At 44.3% G+C, this 22,926-nt stretch overlaps 1 protein-coding gene and 1 long non-coding RNA gene across 9 annotated transcripts in view; one reads left to right on the top strand and one right to left on the bottom strand.

Moving 5' to 3' along the window:
- Positions 1–22,926, top strand: part of TRIM2 (tripartite motif containing 2) — a 186,177-nt gene that overhangs the window by 74,815 nt on the left and 88,436 nt on the right. Inside the window, exon 1 of one of the 8 annotated variants that reach the window (XM_050792002.1) lies at positions 737–982. The exons of the other annotated variants lie outside the window; for them this stretch is intronic. Within the exon in view, the coding sequence (XP_050647959.1) occupies positions 851–982 (132 nt within the window). The 5' untranslated portion in view covers positions 737–850. Of the gene's footprint in view, positions 1–736; positions 983–22,926 lie in introns of those variants that run through there. 8 annotated transcript variants of the gene reach the window in all.
- On the bottom strand, positions 643–22,472 carry LOC126955436 (uncharacterized). The gene is made up of 3 exons (XR_007725927.1): positions 21,883–22,472; positions 20,274–20,505; positions 643–740 (listed from the first exon to the last, which is right to left on the bottom strand). It is a non-coding gene; the product is annotated as an uncharacterized LOC126955436 (long non-coding RNA).

Genomic DNA, 22,926 nt, shown 5'->3' with positions numbered 1-22,926 from the left:
AAGTGGCATTTGCTACTTAACCCCAAGACTCTTGTTCAGTGCATGGTTCTATTCCTAAAATGTCCTCTCCCCAGCTACCAGACAATTCAACAGCGGCCCTGGGTAGCGCCAAAATAACCCATCATAGAAACACTGCCTGAGGGTAAACAGTAGATAGGCTTGAGCTTTGCCTTAATTAAGAGGATGAGATCGGGTATCTTTAATCGCCAAAATAGCCTCTCAGACTAAACAAAGACAGAACTGTCTCTTTTGCTGACTACATGCAATTTATTTAAATTAGTGTTGCACATTCAATAATAGTGTGGAAGCTGTATTAGAAAACCACCAAATTGAATGAGTTTTCTAGGTCTTTGGTTAGGGATAAAAAGGGCATTAGCCACATTGAATGGGATTTGCATCTCGTTAGCTTGCCTGTATGTCCTTGGCTATTGCACACAAAGGAGGGTGCACGTCTCTCTTCAGCTGGGTAGTCAGCTTTAGTTGTGATTCTGCTGGGAGTTAAAATAGTGAACTAGAGGCATAGGTGGGTGAAGGAGAAGGGCTGGAACTTGTCTGACCACACCCTCCCCCGCTTTTTGTAGTTCAAGATTATAATAGTTTGCCTTAGCAGCAGCAAAAGCTATCTCAGTGTTTAGTACTCTCCTTGGTATTGGCTGTGAACAATCTCCTTGCAGATATGGGGCAGCTGGCTCTCCTTATTGTTCAGCATACGTCCAGGGTTCCCTCCAATGCACTGGATTCTGCTTATGGAAGGCAAAATAATTACCATGTTAGTCTAAGAAAGAGATTATAAAAGTGAACCTCTTATGCAAGGTAAACATTTTGGATATTCCCTTATTTAGTATGACCAATGAGATGTCACCCACAGAAAGTGGATAAAAGGGTACCCAAATGGACTGAAGGCCCCAGGATCAGCTACTCTCTATCCATAAACACCCTTGTCAACTGTGTGGCTGCTTCATCTGACACCCTCTCCTTCCAAGTAAGAATCATCCTTGTCACTTCACTTCCTTCACCACCCAAATCCTGGTCATATACTTAGTACTTCCTCAGACCTCTAGAACAGAAATACCCGTGGGTCCTCAGCCACTTTACCCCATGTGTGGGCCTGATGGCTAAGATGAGCTGTCCTGAATAGCTTTAAAAGTAACTCCAGGGAGAAAAACTAAATGTGGCTCACTAAAAGATGACACTTAATCTATACAGTTTCATAGAGGGTATTCTGGATGTTCGGATCTGGGTTGCTGCAGAAAATGAATGGCAATAACTGGGTATCTTTAGCTTCTCAATCTTAGCTAATAAAGAAGCCAGCAATCAAAACTCAATTCAACAGTTACAGAATATGGTCTCCAGATTCCCGCCATCATTAAACAGAATTATTTCTTACAAAGCTGCTTTCCATTTTATAAAAACAGTGCTTTGTCCATCTGTTGTGGCACACACTCTGTACAGCAAATGAGCCTTCGATGATAAATGCTGTGTTTGGCCCCAGGTTATGCAGCAGTCACAGTCACGTACAATCAAGTGATCATTTATTTAGAGGAAAGATGAGCAGAGGCTAACTGCAGTCTTTTTGCTATTTTCCCCTATTTTCTGCCTTCAAGTCGCAATTAGCCTTTGAGTATCCTTCATCCTTTTCCCCCAACAAGTGATGTCTCAATATAGTAACCTCACATATAAGGTAACCGATGACTGAAGGCTAAAATCCACTCAGAGACCACAAACCACCCACTAAAACAACATGAAAAGATCTGGGAGCCTGGAAATGGGAGAGGTGGGAGTGAGGGTACGTGGGGCCCTGTGCAAAGTGCTGCTTTTTCTTGTGACATTTACTGTAAAGTCTCTGCTTAAGCTATAGACCCTGGAGAAGAAAGTATGTTTTACTCATTTTTAACACAATTTCATTAAAGGACAAAGAAATTATATTTCTTAGGGATTTCCTCTATAAGTATTTTACTTGTAGAGTAAAAACATACATTGTTTTGCTTGTAGAGTAAAAACATATATTGTTTCGCTTAAACAAATATTCTGAATTTTTTTGTTTCATTTTGTCCTGTTTTGTTTTGTTTGAGACAGAGTCTCACTCTGTCACCCAAGCTGGAGTGCAGTGGTGCGATCTCTGCTCACTGCAACCTCCGCCTCCCGGGTTTCAGCCATTCTCCTACCTCAGCCTCCCAAGTAGCTGGGACTACAGGTCCCATGCCTGGCTAATTTTTGTATTTTTTAGTAGAGACGGGGTTTTGCCATGTTGCCTAGGCTTGTCTCAAACTCCTGACCTCAGGTGATCCACCTGCCTCGGCCTCCCAAAGTGCTGGGATTACAGGCATGAGCCATCGCACCTGGCCAGATTCTGAATATTTAAAGAGTATCTATTAGAAATCAAATTCATTTTTCTTTTTAAAAATACTTTAAACATCAAGAAGGGGAAATAATTATTAAGCATTTGCTTGGAATAGTTAAAGTAGTTTCTGTAATAGAAGGCAGACAGATTTGCCGGGGTTTGAAATTCCGAATCCCATCTGCATGGAAGATGGTTTTCATTTGTAATGCGGTAGAAAATATTCTTGGCATCTTTGGGGCTTATTGCACACAGTGTACACCATGCTAAAACTAAATCTCAATAGAACTAAATACATTTCTTAGATATTTTTTCTAAGCTTTTTCTCTCCTTCAAGTCCCTTGGATAAATGCATTCACCAAGTACTGCTGGGTCTTTCTACCTCTGCGAGGAGTTTAGTCTTCAATCTTCCTTATTCAGCCAGTTAATTCGGCTACTATCTGTTGACGGGGACCAAGGGGGACAGGAGTTCACAGCCTAACCCGAGAGAAGAAGGTGAGGCACACACACCTCTTGCCCATGTCCTAGATCTGTCTTTCAGTCTCTAGAGGCCTAGGCCCTGGCTTTCTGAATTTTACACATGATGACTGCTACGGTACTTACAGTCTCAATGTTTTGCCATCCACACTATTTTTTTTTTTTTTAAGAGACAAGCAAGGTCTTGCTTTGCTGCCCAGGCTAGAGTGCAGTGGTATGATCATGGCTCACTGCAGCCTTTGCCTCCCGGGCTCAAGCGATCCTCTCATCTCAGCCTCCTGAGTATCTGGGACTGCAGGTGCACACCACCATGACTGGCTACTTTTTGTATTATTTTTATAGGACGGGGTTTTCACATGTTGCCCAGGCTGATCTCCAACTCCTGGGCTCAAGCAATCTGCCTGCCTCAGCCTCCCCAAAGTGCTGGCATTATAGGCATGAGCCACTGCACCCAGCCCATGTTCAGTCTTAAAACCAGTAGAATTCAGTTACAAAAACAAAAAAACACACCAAACAAATGCTTGTCTTAGGCATAATATATTACCTTATTGATTTATTGTACCACAGCTGGAAATATGGGGACTGTCAGTTTCTTCTGAGAACCTGGGATACTGCATGCCTTAAGGCAGATTGAGGTGATAGTATGCTATCTGTCTTGTATTTATGAAGATAACCTTGTTGACCCACCAGGATATGCTTTGTAGTTTTCTCCATCCATCCTATCAATTTTTATTAGTTATGAAATTTATTGACCCCTGTGGCACAAATCTAGAAGAACCAGCTCACTTGGTTCAAGCCTATAATTTCATCAGTGTATCAGGTAACTAGCTGAGCTCACTTGGCACTGAGATCACAATAATGATTTAACCTCTCATTTGAGCAAGGCTTTACTGTTTAACAATCACTGTCACATAAATAACTCCATCTTATCTTTACAATGTCCCTGAGAGGTAACATCTTAGAAGCGAGGAAACTAAGTTTCCAGGAAGTCGAATGACTTATCCAGTAAAAGGGGAGTCAGGACTCACACCTAGGATGTCTTTCTCACTAAAACACAAGCTCAAGTATACTTGATTGGATGATAATCCAATCGAATTATCCAATTATCCATACGATAAATCGAATTATCCAATTATCCGTACAATAAATGGATACAAGAATTGTGGGAAGCTCTAGAGGAAAGGATGTTATACTGAGAAAACAAATCTAGGAAGGTGTCTGGAAAAGTGGTTTTCAGTAGAGATTGGTTACTTTAAATTTAACTCTAGACCCGAGAATATCACACAAGAAACTATTAGGGAATCATGTGAACGAGACAATCAAGTGTCAACTCATATGATACAGACATTAAGTACAATGATGGTTCAGAAAAGAGAGAGAACACAATAAGGTAACAAATCAAGGACAATATAATTGAAGAAGAGGCACTAAATTTGGAACTTAAAGAATGTGCAAGGTTTAGATGGAAGAGGGAAGTGAGAAGGGCACAATGGGCATTGGGAACATCCCAAGCAAATGTGGAGAGTCATTTTCCAAACAGGGATTAGGAGCCAGACAAATCTGATGGGAGGAGGGACTGAGCAGGTCTAGGCAAGCAAGTCGTGGGCACTGAGCTGGAACAAGGAGGTGGAATCAAAGAGGATCTTTAGTGCTTATTGGAGAAATACAGACTTGATGCTTAGGTGCTCTAAAGGGTGGCGGTGTGAGGGAGAATCTGCTCCATACCTCTGTCCTAGCTTCCGGCTGTCCCACGCTTCCCTTGGCTTGTAAATAGTGTTCTGTGTCTTCACATCATCATCCCTCCATGCCTGTCTCTGTGTCCAAATTCCCCCTTTTTGTAAGGACATCAGTCATATTGGATTAGGGCCCATTCTAATGACTTCATTTTAACTTGATTACCTCCCTAAAGACTTACACGTACAGGTTGGCATCCCGAATTCAAAAGTCTGAAATGCTCCAAGTCAAAAACATTTTAGGTGCTGACATGATGCTCAAAGGAAATGCTCATTGGAGCATTTCAGATTTCAGTCTTTTGGATTTGGGATGCGCAACCAGTCAGTATCTGCACATATTCCAAAATATGAAAAAATTCCCAAATCCAAAAATACTTCTGGCCCCAAGTATTTTTGGATAAAAGATACTCAACCTGTAGTATTTCCAAATACAGTCACAATCTGAGGTACTGGGAGACATCAACATATCTTTTTGGAGGGAGGGGGACACAATTCAACTCTAACAGACACCTTTAAAGAGTCATGAGTGGCCAGGCACAGTGGCTCACACCTGTAATCCCAGCACTTTGTGAGGCCGAGGCGGGCAGATCACGAGGTCAAGAGATCGAGACAAGCCTAGCCAACATGGTGAAACCCCATCTCTACTAAAAATACAAAAATTAACTGGGCATGGTGGCACACACCTGTAGTCCCAGCTACTCAGGAGGCTGAGGCAAAAGAATCGTTTGAACCCGGGAAGCAGAGGTTGCAGTGAGCCAAGATCACGCCACTGCACTCCAGCCTGGCAACAGAGTGAGGCTGCGTCTCAAAAAAAAAAAAAAAAAAAGAGTCGTGAGCAGCAGAGTGAGAGGGAAAGAGGTGTTTTAGTGAGAGTGGACTGACCCCAGCATGCAGAATATGCTGGAGGGAAGGGAGGGAACTAGAGGCTGTAGCTGGCGGGGGTGGAGAAAAGTAGATAAAATCAAGACACATTTCAAAGGAAGAGCTGAAAAGATTTAAGTAGTAGCAACGGTAATGTGTCTAGAAGATAAGTTTACAGAACATTCCCATGTCTCCTCCCTCCTTTGATCTTGGTACCTGACTTACGGGCTGAGTGGTGTCTTCAGAGTTTCTGGCCCTGGGAGGAGCTCCAGTGATGAGGTCATCCAATCCAGTGAGAGTGGCTGGCAAAGGCGGCAGGGGGAGACTCGGAGTTGCAGGTGCTGAATTGGAGGTGGCGACAGAGCTGGGTGGAGCTGTCCCCTGGGCCACTGGAAACCTAAGCCAGCTGCCCTCTCTCTAGACATAGATTTGGAAGTCAAATGCATACCAGCAGTCATCTAATCACAAGAGTGTGTGCGGTCTCTGAGTGAGTGAATCTAGGAGAAGAGCAGTGTCTTGATGTTTTGGCAAATTCCCGGAGTTAGAGGATTGCTAAGAATGAGGATAAGAAGCATTTAAAGTAGAGGAGAAATGGTAAAGTTCTCAACCTCCAAAGTCGAAGAAAAAGAGTTTCCAGTAGAAGGTGGGAGGAGAAGAAGTACAACTGGGAGAAGATTTGGGTTTAGCTAAAATGAGGACATGGGGAAAAGAAAGTGCCAAAGAAAGGAAGGAAGGAAGTCGGATGATAATTACAGGGTGGCAGAATTTAGAATAAGGTGTGGGGGGCTTTTATTGGAAAGTCATGGGGTTTTCTTTTTGAGATATTGTTTACTTACCATCAAATTCACCCTTTCTGGTGTTCAATTCTGTGAATTTTGACAAATGCATATAGTTCTGTAACCATGACTACTGTTGAAACAGGACCAACTATATCACCCTCAAAATTCTTTCTTGCTGAGGGGCTTTTTTGTTTTTTTTAGAGGAAACCAATGTGCATTTGAAGTCAGAAAGGGTAAAACCCATGGGAAAGGAGGAGATGATGGTGTTAAAGAGGAAAGGGCTGAAGGATTGAGGCATGGAGGTGGTGGGGAGGCAGGTGGGCCACTGAGAATGCTTCAATTTTGGTCGGAAGGAACATTTCCTCTCTTCCTATGAAGTAGAAGGAAGGATGGATGCATACATTCAGGGTCTATGATATCTTTTTATGGTTAATTCCAAAACTCCTGCCAGCAAAACCATTTCCTGCTGAGAGAGATGTTGCATTGAGTAACTTCCGCCACGGAGGTATGATTTCCTGTTGCAATCACTGCAGGAATTACATTCAAGGGAGTACAGGCACCAGGCTGCTTTGCTTTGGGATATGTGCCCAAATCCTGCTCCCGTGTAATACCGTAGCAATTTTAGAACTAACAACTTTAAAATTCTCCAAAGTTAAGTGTATCTACATCTTTTCCTGCACCATACAGTGAGAAAGCTTGGCAGCGATAATGGCTTCAATCCCCATAAATACTCCTGACAGGTGTAAATGAGTCACTGCTGAAGAGCTAGCTTCCACAGACATGTCCTTGGGGCATGATTTGGCAGAAGAGATTGAATTCTCATCATTTTATGCTCAAGACTCACAACCACTCAGAAGCGCAGTTTTCTCCTTGACATCTATGATGTTGCTTGCAACTTCCTCATCTTTGCAATCGCACTGCGATCACCTCATTCAGGGATGGGAGGAAAGAAGGTGTTGGATAGTGATTCCCAAACTGTGGGCTTCATGAGTAGGTTGTGAATCAAGTTAGTGAGTTGCAGCCAGGCTACTGAAAAATGAAATAGAATAGGAAATAGCAGAGGGCATCAGGCTAAATGTGATCTCATGCAACCTTTGTTTCAGTGAAATATATATGTCTATACTGGACCACAACATAAAATACATTTCTGCTGTGGATCTCAGTCACAAAAGTTTGGAAACTGAATGGAGAAGTATACAGATCCTTTATGACCCTAGGCAGACCACTGAATGTCCTTGTGGCTTAGAGTCATTGTCTGTAAAATGAGGCTCATAATTTACCTATTCTGTATGGCTGTTGAGAGAGTTAAACAGAAAATGCATGGGTAGCATTAGGTGCTGTGCCTGGTTAACAGTCAATGCTTATAACGATTATTTGTTTTCCTGCCTAGATCTATAGGTCAAATTTTTGTTCAATATCCAGACCTTTCTTCTGAGCCTAGAACTATAACTCAGCAGCTATTTGACATCTCCATGCAGTTGTTCCCCATGCATCTCCAACTCAGCATGTCCAAAATGGAACTCAATTCATTGCCACTTTCTCTCTCCGATTCTTAACTCCCCGCCCCCAGTGCCCTGTCCCACCCTCAAGTGCACAGACCCCTCTGCTGCCCCTGGCTGTGTACTTCATATGTGGTACTTCCAAATTGCTTCTAGTTGGTCTTCCTCCACTAACACACAGGTATCTTCAGGTTTCCTCTGCCTTGAACGCTTGTTCCACTTTTTTGTTGTATGACTCACTCTTTCTCATCCTTCAGGGCTTAATACAAATTGATTTTCCAGTCCGAAAGATGTAGGCTTGAAGTCACTAATCATTGGTGACAGCTGTGTGATTCTGAGAAGCAAATTTCTGAAGCACTCAAAGTCAGTTTGTGCCTCTGTAAAATGGGAAAAGCTGTCTGCTTCATAGAGTTAAGATCATGTTTTTTTGAGACAAGGTCTTGCTTTGTTGCCCAGGTTGGAGTGCAGTGGCATGATCACGGTTCACTACAGCCTTGACCTCCCAAGCTCAAGCAGTCCTCCTACCTCAGCCTCCCTAGTAGCTGGGACTACAGGCAGTCAACACCGTGCCTGCCTAACTTTTTGTATTTTTCATACAGATGGGGTTTCACCATGTTGCCCAGGGTGGTCTTGAACTCCTCAACTTAAGTGATCCACCTGCCTCAGCCTCCCAAAGTGCTGGGATTACAGGTGTGAGCCACGATGCCTGGCCAAGTTAAGAGAATTAAATGAATTATTGTGTGTATAGAATAGTGCCCAGCATATACAAAGTAGTTAATAAATGACTGTGATTATTTTTCATTTTTAAAAAAGGCTCAATTCACCTCTTTCTAGAGCTTCTTACAGACCTGAATGTGTCAGGTTGTTGAAGAGCTTTGCATTTTTGCACCAGCTATTCCTTCTGATCAGATTACCTTTTCAACACTTCTTCCTTTGACCGAGCCCTACTCCTCCCTCAAGGCTCAACCCAAGTGTCACCTCCTCTGGGACCCTGCCAACACCCTGTGCTCACCTCCATCAGAATTCTTGGCCACCTGAACTATAATAACTTCTTTCCCCCTAGATTCTAAGTCTCCTCAGGGCTCCATGTGACACAGTTTGTCACTGTATCCAAAGTTCCCTCAGTACATGCAGGTACTTGACATATGGTCCTATGCAGGTACTTGACATATTGATGAAATAATGCATGCATGAATGAGTGAATAAGCAAATGGTTGTGATAACTTCCTTACTGGTGACCCTGCTTTCTCACTTTCAGGAAATTTATCCAATTAATTGCAGCCAGATTAGTCTTCTTAAAGCAGAGTTTTGTCACTTGCCTGTGCTTCTCAGAATGCTCTGATGAGTGTACTCTGCTAACTTTGGCAGTTAGTGATATGGTTGGCTGTGTCCCCCCGCAAATCTCATCTTGAATTGTATTAGGTTTGTGCAAAAGTAATTGCCGTTTTTGCCACTGAAAGTAATGGTGGAAACCGCAATTACTTTTGCACCAACCTAATAGTTCCCATAATCCCCATGTGTCGTAGGAGGGATCCGGTGGGAAGTAATCAAATCATGGGGGCAGTTTCCCCCATGCTGTACTCATGACTGTGAGCGAGTTCACATGAGATCTGATGGTTTTGTAAGCATCTCGCATTTCTCCTGCTTGCATTCATTCTCTCTCCTGCCACCCAGTGAAGAGGTGCCTTCTGCCATGATTGTAAGTTTACTGAGGCCTCCCCGGTCCTGCAGAACTGTGAGTCAATTAAACCTTTTTTCATTATATATTACCCAGTGTCGGGTATTTCTTCATATCAGTGTGGGAATGGATGGATACAGTTAAGGCCATCCCTGAGATGGCTTCTATTTCATGTTCTAGCCTTTTCTTCTATTTATCCTCATCTTGGACCTCATACCATGGAAAACTAGGCTCCTTACTCCCTCACTGTGTCCCATACCTCATTTCCTTATATGCCTATCCATGCTGGCTCTTTCTGCTTAGTCCCACAAACCCACTAAAGCCCTCTCAAATGCTACCACATGACAATTCTAGGACCTTTACTGATCTACTTTTTTTAAACAAACAGTAGTAGTTGTCCTCAATTCTGCTGTGCATCCCACAGCAACCCACTATGGACTTTTCTTGTGGAGAAGATTGTCCTTTATATAGCGGTTTCTTATTTGTTTTTTTTTATGGCAATTCTTTGAGTCTGAGGATTGTGTCTTTTTCTTTTCTTTTCTTTTCTTTTCTTTTCCTTTCTTTTCTTTTCTCTTGAGGCAGGGTCTCACTCCTGTCACCTTGGCTGGAGTGCAGTGGTACTATCACAGCTCACTGCAGCCTCGACCCCCTGGGTTCAAGAGATCCTCCCACCTCAGCCTCCTCAGTAGCTGGGACTATAGGTGTGTACCACTACACCTGGCTAATTTTTAAATTTTTGGTAGAGATGGGGGTCTCACTATGTTGCCCAGGCCTGGTCTTAAACTCCTGGGCTTAAGCAGTCCTCCTGCCTCAGCCTCCCAAAGTGTTCATGTAATATGCATGAGCCACCTTGCACAGCCAGAGGATTATGTCTTAAACATCTTTGTAAACTTACAGTATCAAGGACATTACATTGCTTTTCTCATAAGTGTTTGAGGAAACAAATAGAATTGAAAATCAGCTAGATTTGGTTGTCCTTTCTGCTTGCTAATTTAACTTTTGGGGGCTGGGGTGTGGGAAATTAAGGTTTAACTTGTCTTTTGACTCTTAAATATATTTCTTCTACATGCAATTGGAGCTGGAGTTGCTACATTTACCAATTAGACATGTAAACATTAGTACCATATTATAACCACATTGTTCTAGGCATTTTTGATTGATTATTAATATTAATTTTAGTACTAATATATATTTAATGCTATTGTTTATGGCTCTTAGTTACTTAGGAGTGTGCATACTAATAAAAAAAAGAGTCAAGAGGCCAGGCACGGTGGCTCACGCCTATAATCCCAGCACTGTGGGAGGCCAAGGCGGGCGGATTATGAGGTCAGGAGTTTGAGACCCGTATGGCCAACATAGTGAAACCCCGTCTCTACTGAAAATACAAAAAATTAGCCGAGCGTGGTGGCGGGCACCTGTAATCCCAACTACTCAGGAAGCTGAGACAGGAGAATCACTTGAACTCGGGAGGCAGAGGTTGCAGTGAGCTGGGATTGCGCCATTGCATTTCAGCCCAGGCTACAGTGTGAAACTCCGACTCAAAAAAAAAAAAAAAGAGTCAAAATATATGAAATGTGAAAATGTAAATACATAAACTCATTGATGAGTGGCAGTTGTATACATACATCCATACTTTCGACTTTATATCAGGACATCTATGAATGGTCATACAAATACTGAAACTTAATTGTATCTTTTTTTCAAAAAAACAGAAGGTCTATAGGTAGTATGTTCTCCAGTTCCCTCCCTCTGTGACTTATACCTTTGCTAGTCATTCAAAAGCTTCTGTGGGAGTGTGTGGTAAGTGACCTGCCATTGTGGGGAGTGCAGTAGCATGACCTCAAGAGCCAGTTCTGAGTCCAGATGAGCCAAAGCTCAGTTTCTTTCATCTTTGAGCCTGAACCTCTTACCTCCAAGGAAAAAGGCCCAGGAAGTTGGGCCTTCTTGTTTATTTGTCCTTCTGCCCCTCTCCCTATCTAACCCCTGGGTAAGGGTGAGCCTGAAGGTGATGGTGACAGTGGTTTCTGTGTGTGTGAGTCCACCCTCCAAGCAATGCTCAGAAACAAGTCCATAAACCAATTAACACATCATTTTTAGGGCAGATTTGCAAGTTCTCAGTTGTTTACAAGTTTCATCGAGTACTAACCTCCAAATTAATAAAGCATGACACATGACATCACACATTTCACAATTTGTACCTAAGCAAAGTTCATGGAGGTAAAGGTAATGAATTAGCAGTTGTGAAAAATCACATATTCCTTTACTGGAGACCGGAGAGACATGTAGAATATATTGGCAATGACCAAAAATTGACTTCTAAGTACTTTTGAGGTTGGCCCTGGGAAGCATCGTATGAATCTCTGGCAACGGAAGAAAGGACTGGACTCCAGGGATAGGAAAAGCATGTATAAAGGTATAACAGTTTAAGAAAAATAGAGAACTGGAATAACCCAGGATTTTTTGGAGGCATAGAATGAGTGCATTTTAAATCTTTTGAAGAAGACTTGTTGGAAGGCAACAAGGCTGGAGCCAAGAAATGTAGCAATTCCAGCTCCAATTGCATGCACTAGACCTGCTGTGCTTAAATGTCCTGTGGTTGGGTCATGGGATTGCAGCATGTCCAGCACTTGAAGAGGTTTGGATGCTTTAGGTCACTGCAAGAGGCCAGGAGATGGGGTTACAGAGACAGACTGGCTTGTACAGAAACCTAAGGGCTCACTATTATGGACTGAATGTTCATGAACCCCCCAAAATCATATGTTGAAGCCCTAACTCCACTGTGATGGTATTTGGAGATGGAGCTTTGGCAGGTGATTAGGGTTAGATAAGATCGTGAGAGGTGGATGAGGCCTTCGTGACAGGATTAGTGCTCGGTCTCCTTAGTTAGAAAATAACTCTGGTGGCCAGGCGCGGTGGCTCACGCCTGTAATCCCAGCACTTTGGGAAGCCGAGGTGGGCGGATCACAAGGTCAGAAGAGCCAGACCATGCTGGCTAACACGGTGAAACCCCATCTCTACTAAAAATACAAAAAATTAGCCGGGCGTGGTGGCGGGTGCCTGTAGTCCCAGCTACTTGGGAGGCTGAGGCAGGAGAATGGCGTGAACCTGGGAGGCGGAGCTGGCAGTGAGCTGAGATCATGCCACTGAATTCTATCCAGCCTGGGAAACACAGCGAGACTCCGTCTCAAAAAAAGAAAAAGAAAAAAAAAAGAGAAAGAAAATAACTCTGGCTTTGGAGATTTAATCATAAAGATAGTGCTCTCTCACTCTCTATCTCTTTGCCTTTCTGTTATTTTCTTTCTATTCCTTTCTAACTAAGAGAGAAAGTTATCCTCTATTTGTAAGTGTTAAAGAATGCAATCACCATGATACTGCTTCACATCACCTTTAGTATAAAAGTGCCTTGTGTCTAGTAAGCGCTTGCATCATCGTTGCATGAAAGTGGAATAAATGAGTGAATATATGAATGTTAGAAATAAGTGGCCTGTGCCAGGTTTTCTTCTCATTATCTCTTATTCTCTCTTGTCTTTCTTGTTCTCCTTTCTCTTCAACAATTAACAACTTTTATTAGGTATATAAATATCTCCTTTGTTCATCTTTGTCTTGATAAGAAACAACATTTTTGAGCAATATGAAATGTCTATGCATGACAGCATCCTAACTTACTTTCTTTTCTTTTTTTTTTTTTGTGAGATGGAGTCTCGCTCTGTCACCCAGGCTAGAGTGAGTGCAGTGGCGTTATCTGTAACTGTCGCCTCCTGGGAGGCAGGCTCAAGCAATTCTCCTGCCTCAGCCTCCTGAGTAGTTGGGACTGCAGGCACATGCCACATGCCCAGCTAATTTTTCTATTTTTAGTAGAGAGGGGGGTTTTGCAATGTTGCCCAGGCCGGTCTCGAACTCGTGGGCTCAAGCAATCCACCTGCCTCGGCCTCCCAAAATGCTGGGATTACAGGCGTGAGCCACCATGCCCCGCCAGCATCCTAACTTTCTGTAGCAGTAAGTAGGGTCCCTAATAAAAGCTGAATATCATACTCATACCCACAATTTCTTACTTGGTTTAAATACAAAAGATTATCACTGCCAAACTGTGCATAAGAATTGTTAGACTGTGTTTGAAAATGTTTTCCTTTAATAATACTGCAAACACCTGAGGCCAGGCAATAAAAGTAAGACACAATATCTTATTTGGTAGTGTTTTCTTTTCAATATTGTTTTCAGACTCCCAATTGGAAGGAAGAGGTTTTGTATCATAGTTTATACTACATATTTGCATAAGCAGTAAATATTTTTCTCCTACTTAAAACAGAAACCAAATTATGTTTAGTAATTAGACTACCTTTAGCCACTGTGAAAGGACTTAGTTTAGGGTAAATGGTGTCTTTTCCTACAGGGCTTCTATTATTAGTAGAAGGTTACTACCTATCCTTCTAGGCCTCTCCAGATTGTAAGAGCTCATGAATTCAGAATACATGAAAAAGCAAGAGCGAACTACAGAATATCTAAACAGCTGTTTTAATTTTATTACTTCCAGTATTTGCATGTATCCAATAACCATATAACCATGGAAATGTATTATAAAGCATGCCTCAATGACTGGAGGAGAATATTTCCAGTAAGTAATATTAAAATATTCTCCCTGGCCAGGTGTGGTGGTTCATGCCTGTAATCCCAGCACTTTGGGAGGCCGAAGCAGGTAGATCACGAGGTCAGGAGTTTGAGACCAGCCTGATCAACATGGTGAAACCCCTCTCTACTGAAAATACAAAAATTAGCTGGGCATAGTGGCGCACGGCTGTAATCCCAGTACTCAGGAAGCTGAGGCAGGAGAATGGCGTGAACCTGGGAGGCGGAGGTTGCAGTGAGCCAAGATTGCGCCACTGCACTCCAGCCTGGGTGACAGACTGAGACTCCCTCTCAGAAACAGAAACAAAAACAAAAAACAACAATGACAAACTTTTCCCGTAGAGTATGTGTCACTCTTAAGTAGGTTACACTGTCCAGATGATCTTGCTTACACCATTTTCCTAACAGATCCCTTCTACAAGAGTTCAAAGGGATCTTTAGCTGATGTCCGATCATAACAAGTAGTTCTGAGGTGTTTCACATGAGTACCTGTTCTAGGAGGCTGTGTTCTCCAGAGCAGCGTTGATCACATAGCTCTGGCTAATGTCTAGGCAGGCTGGACACTCAGTCCTTCCTCGTCGCACACTGTTGGAAGCCATGTGCCAAGACTGCATTTGTGCTGCACGATCGTTGGGGGATGATCCTGCCCACTCCCCAATGGAGGTCACAGGTTGGTGGGCTAGACACCTCTAACTAAGCAAACAAGTATTTCCTTACAAACTGTGACAACTGCCATGAAGGATTCAAATGGGGCAGAGTGATACATAACAAAGGGGCACACCCACTTAAGTCAGGAGGTCAGGAAGGCCTGAGAGAGGAGGCAGCATTTGAGCATTTGAGCAGAGAACCCAGGCGCAGAGAACCCAGGGAGCAGGAGCAACAGCGGGGCTAGGAGGAGCAGGAACCTTGCATTAAGAGTGCCTCATTGCTCATGAAGATCCATTCATTTAGCCATGAATTAAAAGAAAGCAGCCTCCTTTTCTGAACTTATCTCAGAATTTGGACCTGAGGAAACGGGTACACAGATTCCTGAAAAGCCAGAAACAGTACAGAGAGAATGGAGGAGAGCAAAGCAGCCAGAGGCCACATGCATGCCGGATAAAGGTCCCAGGATGCTGCTAGGAGAGCACTGGCCATTAGAGTAAACAGAAAAATAGAAATGAAACCTATTTTTATAATGAATAATTTTATAGTCTAAGTTTAAATGAAGATTGGGTTTTCCCATTTCTGGGGGCAAACAAACATGTGTTAACAGCTTTTTAAAAATAGAATGGGAATTCTACCGAGGCCCATTATGGAACAGGGGGCAGGCCAAGTGCCGGAACACACTGGCCATCTGATGCCAACCACGTGGGTCCTTTGAATAAATCTGTGCTTTTATCACTTCACCCTGCTCACCAATTTGACTGGATTAAAAGGCTTCATAACAGTCTGTACGACTGCTAATGATGTAACTCCGCTCTTACATGTTTACTTTAGTGTTGGATTTTTATTGTCAAGGTCACTCCGAGGATATGCGTGTTCTTAACTACACAAAATTGGTACTTAGCCTTGGTCTATTTTGTCTTGTATCTTTTTTTTTTTTCTTTCCTATTCCCAGGAGTCTGCCTTCTCTGTGAATCCCCCTCTAACAGGATGTTGTGGTTTATTTATTCCCTGCCCTTTGCCATGTGGATGGGCGGATTTTTAACCTTTTAGTACCATCATCCTTTGTGGTAGGTTCCTGTTTCTCTGCTATCTTGGGAACTCCTGCTGTTCGACCGTGTTGTTTGCATATTTATAAACTCTTAACCATTAACTCTTCAAGCAGACCAGCTGCTGCATGAGAGCTATTTGCTATTCCTCAGCATTGTTTTCTAGTCTCATTTAGCAAGACCTTTGCTTATTGTACTTCCAGTTGTGTCTGTTGTGGAACAGGCTCCACAGAACTACTGAAACTGTAAAGAAACTCAGGCAGCCTGCACAGACCTCCAGCTCCCTGGGTCTGCCTGTAAAGAGTGGATGCCGGGGCAGATGGAGAGCAGCAGGCACTCGGAGTCGGGCCTGAGATCTGCAAATGGCTTTGCCACTTGCTGGTTGTAGGGCGTGGTGGGGGCTGGGATCAAATCACCTCCCCAGCTCTCTGTTTCTTTGTCTATACAATGGTGATCAAACTGGATATGTCCACTGAGCACCAGGTGTCCTGAAGAGATGGGCGGGAGTGGAGGCAGCACGAGTGGAAGGTAAGCATGTTGGCAGGGGCCCCAGGGCCTGGGCAGCTCTCTAGAGAAAGGATTTCATAGCTTTAAAACCACAGGACTCTGTCACCTCTAAGGTCCTTTCCAACTTCAAATACACCTCTGATTCCATGAACGGATGATAATCTTGTGCCTTCCTGCTTCATTACTGGTGTAGAGGCCCTGCCAAGGCAAGGAGGGAAGTGGACTAGGAGCTAGGCCTGAGGCTAGGGTGGAGCCCCCAAGTTTCCTATCAGCACCACCAAACTGAACTGAAGCCCCCCACATGATTGGAAAGTGATAGAGAAAGTGATGGAGTTTAAGCCCTTGATTCAGGTTGTTGGGTTTAAAACTGAAGATCCATATGATGGGGTGACTTTTACTCCTTGAGAGAGTACCAGTGCCGTGCCATGTGGCAGGGCGAAGACAAAAGGCAGTTCCAGGTTCCCTGAGCGTGGGCTTGTGCTTCTTCATGGGTAGGGAAGGGGCGCACTGGATGCAGTTAGTTACATCCTTGCTAGATCCCAGATCCTCACTTTTTCCTTTCGAAAGAAGTCTAAGTAATAGACTTGCTTTCTTTCTTCAACACATAGTAGTTAAAACCAAGTGGCAACTTGGTAGGCAGCCAGCTGGTTATCTATGACTCAAACTATCAAGGATGGAGACATCTGTACCTGGGCCACGTTCTTCCCAGAGGAGTCCTTACTAAGTGAGAGGGCGTTATTGTGACATCTGACCTTGTGGATGGTTCAACATGTCAATCAGGCTGGATAAGCAAATTCTTTATCTAGTAAAAATGGCTGGGCATGGATAATATGTGGTTTCTTCCTCTCCTTCCTCCTCCTCGTCCCTTTCCTGCTCCCCCTCCTCCTCCTTCTTCTTCTTCTTCTTTTTTTTTTTTTTTCCTTGAGACAGGGTTTCACTCTGTTGCCCAGACTGGAGAGAGAGCAGTGGCATAATCACTGCTCACTGCAGCCTCAACCTCCCAGGCTTAAGTGACCCTCCTCCCCCAGCCTCCTAAGTAGCTGGGACTACAGGCATGCGCCACCACTGCCTGCTAATTTTTAAATTTTTTTGTAGAAATGGGGTTTCCTTATGTTGCCCAGGCTAGTCTGGAAATCCTGGCCTCAAGCAATCCTCTTGCCTCAGCCTCCCAAAGTGTTGGGATTACAGGCATGAGCTACCATGCCGCCGCCATCTTCTTCTTCTTCTCCTTCCTCTTCTCTTTCCTCTTCTCCCTCCTCTTCTCTTTCCTCTTCTCCTTCTCTTCTCCTCCTTTTTCTCCTCCGTCTTCTCCTTCCTCTTCTTCCTTCTTTTCTCTTCCTTCTTCCTTCTTTTTTCTTCCTTCTTCCTTCTTCTTTTCTTCTTCTTCTTCATTTTTTAATTAGAGATGAGGTCTCACTATGTTGCCCAAGCCCATCTTGAACTCCTGGGCTCAAGTAATCCCCCTGCCTCAGTCTCCAAAGTAGCTGAGACTACAGGTGTGTACCACTGCACCCAGCAACACATAGTTTTTTTTAAGATGTACAAGAAAAAATTTGATTCTTGGAATGGATTTATAAGGCAGCTTTGCATTTCCTCTGGGTCAAGGGAAACAAGTTTATTAATTGTAGTGTCTTTGGAACAGGTACATATTTTAATATTATTAGAGAAAGAATTTCTGGCCTGCAAATAATTTGATATGAACTAGAGAATAAATATATTCCTACATTGCAGGAGAAAGCAAAATGTAATGTCCTGCCGGGCATGGTGGCTCACACCTGTAATCCCAGCACTTTGGGAGGCCAAGGCGGGCGGATCACGAGGTCAGGTGATCGAGACCATCCTGGCTAACACGGTGAAACCCCGTCTCTACTAAAAATATAAAAAAGTAGCCAGGCGTGGTGGCGGGCACCTGTAGTCCCAGCTACTCAGGAGGCTGAGGCAGGGGAATGGTGTGAACCCAGGAGGCGGAGCTTGCAGTGAGCTAAGATTGCACCACAGTACTCCAGCCTGAACGACAGAGTGAGACTCCATCTCAAAACAAACAAACAAAAAACGTAATGTCCTATTTCTCTCCACAGATACTTAAGAGGGAAAGGGAGAAGGAAAGGAAAGAATGGAATTAGGAATTACATAGCATAACTTGGGATACCTGTTACGGCTAAATCATTTGTGATCTGATTTCTATGTTGGTGGGGCTTGGCCTGTTTCTGGAGGTTTCTCCTGCCTTCCCTCATTTTCCCAGCTTTCTTCATTCAGCACACATTCTTTTTTCTCCCATCCTCTGTGGGTAAAATCTAGGGGGCTTGTGACCCTCTGAAGTGTTTCTTGCTGCACTTCTCTGTGCACAGCACTGACAGGCAAAGTGCACACACTGTTGGTTCTTGCACCTGTCAGGAGCAGCTTGCCTCCGCGTGCAGAACACAGGGTGATCATGCATCTGAGGAAATGACTGTCTTTTCCATTTCTTATCTTCTGCACAAGCCAATGGTAAGTTCCGATTACTTATCTTGGCTTATGCACAAGTAAACTGTAGGTATTATTTTTCATTTACAAGGTTTTTGCTATCCTTGGGTTGGTTTATAATGTTGTTAGTCAGACCAGGTTGTGTTTTAATGTCCAGACACTGAATTAGCATATTATGAACCCACCAACTGGATTTTCCTCTGAAGCAAAATCGACAAAAAGTGTGTCAGCCATTTTGTTCAGCTTGAGCAGGGGTGGGCAAACTATGGCCTGTGAGCCGAATTTGGTCCACGGGCTGTTTTTGTACAACTAGTGAGCTAACGATGGTTTTTACATGTTTAAATAATTTGGAAAAAAACAACAGAAAAATAATATTCTGTGACATCAGAAAAGTATTTCAAATTTCAGTGTTTATAAATATAATTTTATTGGAACACAGTTATAATCATTTATTTACCAACTGTTATTTATTTGTTTGCTTATTTACTTATTTATTTTGAGACAGGGTCTGGCTTTGTTGCTCAGGATGGCGGTGCAGTGGTGCAATCACAGCTCACTGCAACCTCTCCTACTGGGTTCAAGCGATCCTCCCACCTCAGCCTCCCAAGTAGTTGGGACTACAGGGGTGCACCACCATGCCCAGCTAGTTTCTTTGTATGTTTTGTAGAGACAGGGTTTTGCCATGTTGCCCAGGCTGGTCTCAAACTTCTCAGCTCAGGTAATCTGCCTGCCTCCGCCTCTGAAAGTGCTGGGATTACAGGCATGAGGCACCACACTCAGCCCCTTTACCTACTGTTAATGGCTGCTGTCACACTACAATAAAATCGGGCAGTTGCAACAGATACTGTATTGACTCATAAGTCCATAAAGTGTTTGCTATACTGGCCCTTTACAGAAAAGGTTTGCTGACCCCTTTGCTTGTATAAATAAACAGCAACAATAGTTCACGTATATTGGGTCTTCCTCTGTGCCAGGCAATGTGTTAAGCATCTTTTGGGCATTATTTTGTTTAATCCTCATAACATCCCTATAAAGTATATCTCTTTTTACTGCCATTTTACAGAAGAAGAAAAGGAGGGTCAGAGAGGTGCTGTAATTTGGCCAAAATCACACAGCTGGGCAGTATCAGAGGTGGGATTTGTACCCACATTTGTCTGATTCCAGAGCCTGGATTCTTGTCCACCACAGAACACCAACACCCATGCATTTCCTTGGTGGGTCTGAAGTAGAGGCCACAGATAAAAATCGTTAATTGTCTGAGGCTTAATTAACTTTTATTTCAAGTACTTTAATTTAGTTTAATTTAGAATTTGAGATTTAATATCTGTCTCTCTTATGAGAAAGTATACGTTCCTTAAGGATAGTGACTATCTGTGGCTCCTAACACAGTGCCCAGCACATAGTAGAAGATAAGTTAAAAGCCTGTTGATGAAGTGGATGGGGAGTAGGAAAGAGGGCAGGAGAAAGGGGGAGGAAGAATGGAGGATGAGAGACATTATCAAGGAAGAGTCAGGGGTGCCCAGCATTGGCCCTGAGGTCATGGATGGTTCTGCTTGGCACAGGGCTCACCCTGACCCAGGGCTCACAGGTCTAGGCACAACACCCTTGGGTCAGACCTCACCTGACCGTGTGCACATTCCATCTGCTGCAGCTTGGCTTCTATTCTTCCGCCCTTGCTCTTCCCCGTTGCCTCTGGTGGCCTTGTGGCTTCCTGGCACTGGTCCAGATGCAATGCCAACCTTGAGAGGTGCATCAATATTTGTTTAGAGTGCATTCATTTGGAGGACGTGGAAGTGAGGCCTCCCATTCTCATGTCCAGAGACGATGACTTACGTCAAAGGGCAAAACTGACGCTGGAAGGGGACCAAAAGGAATCATTTCTCTTCTGATCTTTTTAAGAAGGCTGCTGGCTCTAAGGAAGAGATACTGGCCAATGAGGACTCATTTCCACATGCCGCTGACCAGCACAAAAGTCCAGGTTTCTTTCTCATGAGAACCAGTGGCAGGTAGGCATGAACAGGCTCTCTTCCTTCCTGGGACTGGCCTGGGACTAGAGTTAGTGTGAGACCTCAGCAAGAGTAACAAAGTAGCACTGCAGCCTCTCAGCTGTGTCAAAACCAGCAGGGACACACCAGTGCTAAGTGGGTGAGGATGCAGAGGGAGGCTGTGTTCAGGCTGGTGTGATAAAAGTGTACAGGCACTGGGTGCGGTTGCTCACGGCTGTAATCCCAGCACTTTGGGAGGCCGAGGCAGGCAGATCATTTGAGGTCAGGAGTTCGAGATCAGCCTGGCCAACATGGCAAAACCCCGTCTCCACTAAAAATACAAAAAAATTAGCTGGGCATGGTGGCGCACGACTGTAATCGCAGCTACTCGGGAGGCTGAGGCAGGAGAATTCCTTGAACCCAGGAGGTTGAGGTTGCTGTGAGCCAATATAGCGCCACTGCACTCCAGCCTGGGAGACAGAGTGAGACTCTGTTTCAAAAAAAAAACAAACAAAGAAACAAACAAACAAAAAAACTGTATAGAAATATCTCTTCTGATTTTGCATGATTCTACTCACTCTCATTTATTGATGTATTTTGTGTGGCTTATTAAAGGGTGGTGAGGTGTAGTGTATTATTAAGCTATTCATATGTCCAAAAAACCCCCACAAAGGCTTACTGAATCCTTAAATGAGCCCAGCTCCAGGAGTAAAAAAGTGAATTATCAGTCATTTCTAAAGGAACTCATAAATGTAGTAGTGGCCATAATAATGATAGTAATAATTTATGTTCTGACTGCTTATGATGCATCAGGCACTGGATCATGTTTGTTTGTTTGTTTTGAGACGGAGTCTCGCTCTGTCACCCAGGCTGGAGTGCCCTGACGCAATCTCCGCTCACTGGAGCGTCTGCCTCCCGGATTCAAGCGATTCTTGTGCTTCAGTCTCCTAAATAGCTGGGATTACAGGCGCCTGCCACCATGCCCAGCTAGTTTTTGTACTTTTAGTAGAGACAGGGTTTCACCATGTTGGCCAGGCTAGTCTTGAACTCCTGACCTCAGGTGATCCACCTGTCTCGGCCTACCAAAGTGCTGATTTTACAGGCGTGAGCCACCGCGCCCGGACTGGATCTGGTCCTTTATATAGACTAAAACGATTTCCTTCTCCTAACAATGCTATGTAGTCAGTACCCTTGTCATTCTCCGTACACTTGAGGTAATTGAGGCATAGAGGTTAAATTACTTACCCAGGGTTATACAACTTATAAGTGGCAGAGCCAGGATCCAAACCCATTCTTGGCTCTAGAGCCCATCCTCTTCACCACCGCACCTGAGACTGTGTGTTAGGCCTGGGGCTGACACTGACACACTGGATCATTTAATCATCACAATGGCATTAGGACGTATCATTTTACAAATGAGCTAACAGAGAGGCAAGGAGCAACCTGCAGATAAAGCAAATCCAGATGTGTCTCCGGAGCCGTGCCTTAATCGCAGATGCATTCTGACTTTCATCGTAGAATTCTAATCGTGGATGAAAGTGACCCTGAGTTGTAGCGCCAGGCAGGCTGCTTAGGAAAATACTCTTCTGGTAACAAGTTGGAGGGGCAGCCTTCTGAGGATGGTGTCAGATTCCCCTGTCCTCGCATTAGCTCCCTCTGCCAAAGTGCCCAAACTCCTACTTCAGTGTCACCTCCAGGTTTTAAAGCATGAAAACCCAGGCATGTTACCCGGAGAAAGTCCCACCCCCACCATGGGCGCATCGGCTCAGAACCCTCCAGGGTTGGCAGGCAGAGAGCTGTCAACCCTGGACACGGGAAAAGGCCACAGTCGAGAGAACCCCCGTTGCTGGAGGGCCAGGCGGGGACGATCCCCGGGTCTCCTAGCTTTTAATGCCGTCACCGCGGGCCTGACTCCCTCCTCTTCCCCACACCGCCACCACTTGAATCAGTTCTTTTACAGAGTAATTCTGTTTCCTGGTGAGACAAAAAGGTTAGAAAAGGAAACCCAGAGGGGGTGGGGGAAAGACAGAGGTTCGGAATACCACCGCGCAATCGCCATCTGGGTGGAGGGGATCCGCCTGCTTTTCTTCCGCCTAAGAGCAGCTCGGCTCCCGCCTCGGGGCGGGGCCTGTTGCCATGGAGCCCGGGCGCGAGGCGGAGCCCGAGGAGTGAAAGCGCTCCCGGCTCCGCCTGGCCTGCGAGGCCGGGGCTGTCTGAGATTTCCCCAGGTCTGTGGTTATGACCGTAGGATGGAATCGTAGAGGTCGGGTGATTCGGTCAGCAGAGAAG

The sequence above is a fragment of the Macaca thibetana genome, chromosome 5 (genome assembly GCF_024542745.1).
Source record: "Macaca thibetana thibetana isolate TM-01 chromosome 5, ASM2454274v1, whole genome shotgun sequence".
In the NCBI taxonomy this organism is placed as follows: domain Eukaryota; kingdom Metazoa; phylum Chordata; class Mammalia; order Primates; family Cercopithecidae; genus Macaca; species Macaca thibetana.
Note: the sequence above shows the minus strand (reverse complement) of the source record. Positions and strands in the feature narration are given on the sequence as shown.